At 43.3% G+C, this 6,000-nt stretch overlaps 1 protein-coding gene across 1 annotated transcript in view; it reads left to right on the forward strand.

The window, feature by feature from the left end:
• Positions 1-5,786, forward strand: part of SEC62 (SEC62 homolog, preprotein translocation factor) — a 99,978-nt gene extending 94,192 nt beyond the window's left edge. Inside the window, exons 7-8 of the mRNA XM_040349325.1 lie at positions 906-1,025; positions 4,394-5,786. Of these exons, the coding sequence (XP_040205259.1) occupies positions 906-1,025; positions 4,394-4,860 (587 nt within the window). The 3' untranslated portion in view covers positions 4,861-5,786. The remainder of the gene's footprint in view (positions 1-905; positions 1,026-4,393) is intronic.
• The last annotated feature ends 214 nt before the right edge of the window (positions 5,787-6,000 follow it).

Raw genomic sequence — 6,000 nt, forward strand, 5'->3', positions numbered from 1 at the left:
CTTACATACTCGCTCCACCAGAACGGTGGAGGTTTGCTGGACATTTCCACATCGGGGATTTTTTTCAGCTTTCCAAGGTTGCCACCTGGTCTTCAGTTCACTCATTTGCCAACTTCTACCAGGTGGATGTCTGGGTTTCTACAGCTTTTGGTTCCTAGGTTCTTTCAGGGGCAATCGGAGTTGGGTCCTTGACCCTTGTCTGTTTTGTTGGGCCTGTTGGCATGGTTCTGTTTGCCTTGCTGTTGCCCACCTCTCTGATTCATTGCTTGGGGACATCCCAGGGTCTGCGAATATTCTGTGCTGTACTGAAAGTAATTTTGACGTATCTGTCACATTCTATTACTTGGAGTACAGTACAGGCCACAGGGCACACTCCCCTCTGTTTTTGTTATACTCTGCATTCTGCTTTGTATAAAACTGAGGTCTCACACAATGAGGTAGGTTTATAGGTGTGCCCAGGGGGTTGTCTAAAAGCTTGTCACCTGAGGATAGCAGCCTTTAAACCCACGTCTGAATATGCAGCATGTGCCTCTGTACTGTACTCCAAAATATGGGATTTACAGGTAAGTCGAAATTCCTTTTTTTTTGCGTTTATTTCATTTTTTTTTTATATATACTAGTTTAACAGTGTTTTAAGTACATTGGCTTGTTGGCATAAGAGAATTCCCTGCTTTATGACAATGTTTTGTGTCATACAAGAATCAAGGATAAGAAATGCGAATACAAATATACTGCACATCTTTCAGGTGTGTGAGATAGAACCTGAGGAAGATGAGGAGCAACAGGGAAATACAAATGTAAGATGTTGGCAATATCTATACCTATGAGTGTAGTTACAGGTTACATAAATTGTTACTTATTGCCTCTTTGTGTGTGTCTAATTCATTTCTTTCTTTTTTTTACAGTGATTGCAGTGATTGCTGCCACTCTTTTCCCGCTTTGGCCAGCAGAGATGCGTGTAGGGGTGTATTATCTCAGTGTGGGAGCTGGGTGTTTTGTGGCCAGTATTCTTCTCCTTGCTGTTGGTAAGCCTCTTGTATAAATGTTATATTTGCATTTGTCTGATGTTGTCATTTTCCTTTGTAACCACTAGGTGTCCTCAACACTTCACATTACCTCCTCTGTTCTGTTCTTTTTGATCTATCAGTTATCTTTACTGAAAGTGTGGCAGTAATTCATGAATATGGAAAAAAAATGCTACGGTTGATTTTTTTCCAATAGTCTAGCATTTTTGACTGCCTGGCTAAAGTGCTACTTCTGTTTCACAGTACCAGTTAGCCCCCATTCACACTTGAGCATTTTTTAGCTGTCCCTACAACTGATTATGTTCAACATGCAGCATCCCATTCTTTCTAAATGTCACTATTCATACTCTCGCATGAAGTTGTTCTGTGGTCCCATGGGCTGAATGCGGCCCTTTGCTTGCCTTTATTCGGCCCTTGGGGCGCAGTTCCTCCCACTGAAACCAACAAGGGGGCATTATTCCTTACATTATAATTTCAGTGGTGATATTCATGCATATGAATCTACAGACACTGATTGTATATATACAGTGGAATATCGGATTGCGAGCAACGCGGTTAACAAGCGTTTTGCAAATAGGAGCACTGTATTTTTAAAAATCCTTACTCGGTTTGCGAGTGTTGTCTCACAAAACGAGCAGGATTCAGGCCAAAGCGGTGTGCAGTACCGTGTTTGGCCTGAGCTGTGGGGGGGGGGGGGTTGCCGGAGCTGTTCGGAAATGCTCGGAAAGACTCAGAAACACTCCGTTCCCCAGCCTTTCTGAGGTCAGCCGAGCTGTTTTCAGGCCTTTCCAGCTGTTTCTGAGGCTCTCCGGCGCCCATGCAGAACAGTACCATTCTGGGAGATGGATGATGCTCCTTCATCACGCATCACGCTGCTGGAACAGAGCTCTGTATACTGTATGTATCTGATGCTACATATGGTTCATATAGCGCTGACATAGTGCATTTCTTAGTGATGGAAATAGATCTTGTGGCCAGCTTGGCCCAAACAAACTATTGAAAGTGAAAGGAAACCTGAGGCTTTAAAGTGGTTCTAAAGGCAGGAGGTTTATTTATCTTAATGCATTCTATGCATTAAGTAAAAAAAACTTTGTGTGCCTCGGCCCTCCTAAACAAGACTTTAGTATCACTTTAAATTGGAGGTCAGCAACCAGTAGATGGCAGCCATGTGACTGGTAAATTGCGGTCTGGGCTTGCTGACCTGCCATCCCAGAGCATCAAACAGTGCAATGTAAAGGGACTATTTTTATAGTTGGAGCTGTAGTAGGGAGCAAGAGCCACATAAACCAATGCCTCCTTTGTAGTGCTGGCTTCTGTCTAATGCAAAGTGATGCCAACTGCACTCCCACATCTTGACCTGGCTAGCAATCTCCAGAGTGGTGCCAGCAGCAGGAAAAAAAGAGATCCTTAGATTGTGAAGCAATACACTGAGCATAATTGTATAGGTCGGCTTTTACACTGATGCGCCATGGTTTACCTACAAAGCAGGTGCAGTGCTGTGTACCTGCAGCTTTCCTACAGTTTTGCTGCCCTTAGCCATATACTTTGTCTTCTATTATATCCTGCCTGTTTGGTGCACTTTCTGAATACAGGAGTTTTTATGCGCTTTCAGAAAATGCTCCACACTTGCAGGATATAATAGAATGTATAGCAAAACGCAGCTAACCTAGGAAAGTTTAGATGCACCCGCAGTGTAGGTAAACCGAAGCACATCAGCGTGAAAGCAGCCTTCTAATAGGCTCAGATCAATAAGGGTTCATTTGCAGTTTGAGGGGGGGGGTACCTCAGTTGTGTTTTTATCACCCCTGCCCCAACCGCACCCCCTTAGCTGCAGTAGCCATGGGATGTACAAATGCCGCAGCAGGAGTTATACACCCTGTCATGTTTGGTGGGTATAGCACCTGCCAAGCATGACCCATTCAAGTGAATGTGGCCACTCTGCAAGTGCCCTGCAACCTTGTAAATACAGCAAACAAAGCAGGCAGCATTGTGTTGCTTTCTCACCACCTGCTTTAACCCTGTGGACCCTGCAGAACCATGCTGTTTTCGGGGCCCTGTTTACTTGAATGGGTCGCGATTGGCAGGCGGTAGCACCCACCAAAAGCATCAGGGAGCTTAAAGGGGTTGAAAAAATAAAAAGCTGGCGCGGCTTTTTATTTTTTTATTTTTTCATTTGTTTATATTGTGTATCGCATGCTAGCTGCTGCCTGTAGTCCTTTGGTGTAGTAGCACGGTTTTTTGCTTTCCATTCAGCTTAAAGGGGTTGTAAAGGTAAATGTTTTTTCACCTTAATGCATCCTACCCTTGATTGGGTAGGCTGGACGGATTGATATCAGCGCAGCCATTGGCTGGCGCTGCTGTCAATCACATCCGATGGCGCGCTGGGGGCGGGGCCGAGTGATACAGTCGGCTATGCCCGCCGCTGTGTCACAGGAGTGCGCCCGCATGAAGGTGAAAAGCTTTTGCGAGGAGGAGCCGAGACAGACGCCAAGGGACCCCAGAAGACAGGGTTAGGGGACACTGTGCAAAACGAGCTGCACAGTGGAGGTAAGTATAACATGTTTGTTATTTAAAAAAAAAAACATTTTTGCCTTTAGTGTTTCTTTAATTCCTGCTGCAGATTGTGTACACCTTTTGGCTGCTACCTAAGCAGCTAAAGGGAGTAGGGATTTGGGGCGGTAAAACCAAGACTCAACAGCAGGGTTTACCTCCCCAACCTTATGTGTGATTGAGCAGCTAAGGGTGCCGCTGCCGAATACAACTAAGGGCACATTCACAAGTGCAGCAGGCACTGCTGCTCCCCTGAAAAGTGATCCGAGTGCTGTCAATCAAATCAAATCCAATGACGTGGCCGAGACTTATACTCGGTGGCTATGGACGCAGAGTGTATGACACGGGAGTGTGCCCGCAAGGTAACCCCCTCAGAAAAGAGCTTCCCAGAGGGGGTTATCTAATGCGGAAAGGAGCCGCAAGAGCCGCCATGGGACCCCAGAAGAGGACAATCGGGGCCACTCAGTGCAAAACAAACTGCACAGTAGAGGTAAGTATGATATGTTTGTTGTTTAAAAAAATTAATTAAACTGAACCCATAGTTTCACTTTAAACCCATGATTGCCGTGCAATGTATGCGATTGCAACACGGTAGTGCGGCAGTTACAGGTTTAAATCGGGTGTGTGGACGCGACGCTGTGCTCAGTGATCTTTGACTTCTCCTATGTTTTTCAGGTAGATCTCCACCTCTTTAAGGTTGCCTACCCCTGCTTTAAATAATGCTGATCTTGCTCAATAGAAGGTTGATTGTGCAATTGTGGAAAGTACATATTAATCTTCTCATTTTAGCATTTACATTTTCTGTGTTCTATTCCCAGCTCGCTGTATTCTGTTCCTTATCATTTGGCTCTTGACTGGAGGTAGACACCACTTCTGGTTCCTGCCTAATTTAACAGCAGACGTGGGCTTCATTGACTCCTTCCGACCACTGTATACACATGAGTACAAGGGACCAAGGTCAGATCAGAAAAAAGATGAGAAAGGAGAGTCCAAGAAGCCTGTAAAGTCTGACAGTGAGGATAAATCTGACAGCGAGAAAAAGGAAGACGAGGAGGGTAAAGTTGCCGAAGCAGAGGGATCAGGCACAGACGGCTCAGGTGCCGACAGGCAGTCAGACACGGACAGTGACAGAAGAGAGGATGACGGCTCACAGCACAGTAACGGCAATGGCAATGATTTTGAAATGATCACGAAAGAGGAACTTGAACAGCAAACAGATGAAGGAGACTGCGAAGACGACGACCAGGATTTAAAAGAGTCAGAGCCTCTTTGTGATAAATCTTAAACGTTGGCCAGGCTGTAGGACTGATTATATACAAATGAAAGGATTTTTATTTCCCGTGGAGTGATCACCAAAACATTTACACACATCTCTTCACTGTTTTTTTCAAATATGCAGGATCTGTAGGGATCATCAAATTCACTAGGCTAAAAATGTAGTTACGAAAAAAACAAAACGTAAAATCCGCCATTAAAGATATTTTTGTGTTCTTTTTTCTAGGTAAAAATCCAAAATGTGAGGGATTAGATGCTTATTCTTCTCCTGCTTGTCCATAGTGTTCAGTCATGTACAATCCATTGGTTTGTGGGTTAGATGAAGCTGATCTGACCTCTGCATGCTGTTCACACACATTGTTGCCTGTCTGGTGCATGTAATGCAATAAGGTCTGTTCATTTCAGAACGTGTTCGGGGTAAATCTCAGAAGATATCAGTTGTAGCAAAGTATTTAATTCTACGTCTGTTCTCAAGGGGTTAGCCTCTTTTATAAATGCTTGATCTAGTCGGTGTGTCTTCAGCACCTGACAGTAAAGTGCTATTACCTTAACTGGACATCTGACTTTTCTGTTCATAAATGTTCAAAGATTAAATGTTCTTTTTATTGATTTTGATGATCCCTATTTAAATATAGTTCATATTATGTCTGTCCCTTTTTTATGTTAATGAAAAATTTAGATTGTTTTTTTTTTTTTTTTTAATACAACCTTTATTCATGGACAACCCTTCTGTCTAATAGTTGAATTGACCACTTAGGTTTGTTTTAAAGCTAAAAAAAAAAAAAAGCACTGCGTTTTTTTATGGTGTTGATTGTACATTTTGCCGCATAACTACTTTGTATGTGGTAAAAATAACATTTGTATATCAGAGATGTTCAACACTAATTGTATACGTTTCCGATTTAAAGGCCAGATTCTATTTTCTGCCACACTTCATATAGTAAAGACAGGTCACTGGGAAAGGAGACTTTGTAATTTGACTTTATTACCTGTTTTATCCAAATGGGGTTATGTGAGCCCTTGCGGGATCCATTTTATCCCATGAGCAATGTTCTGTTTTTGACATTGATGGGTCTATGTTGAAAGGCAAAGTGCAATATCCTACAGTTGCCAATCATTATTGCTGTTGCTGAAACTTGGTTGGTAGGGT

Source organism: Rana temporaria, chromosome 4 (assembly GCF_905171775.1).
Source record: "Rana temporaria chromosome 4, aRanTem1.1, whole genome shotgun sequence".
Taxonomy (NCBI): Eukaryota; Metazoa; Chordata; class Amphibia; order Anura; family Ranidae; genus Rana; species Rana temporaria.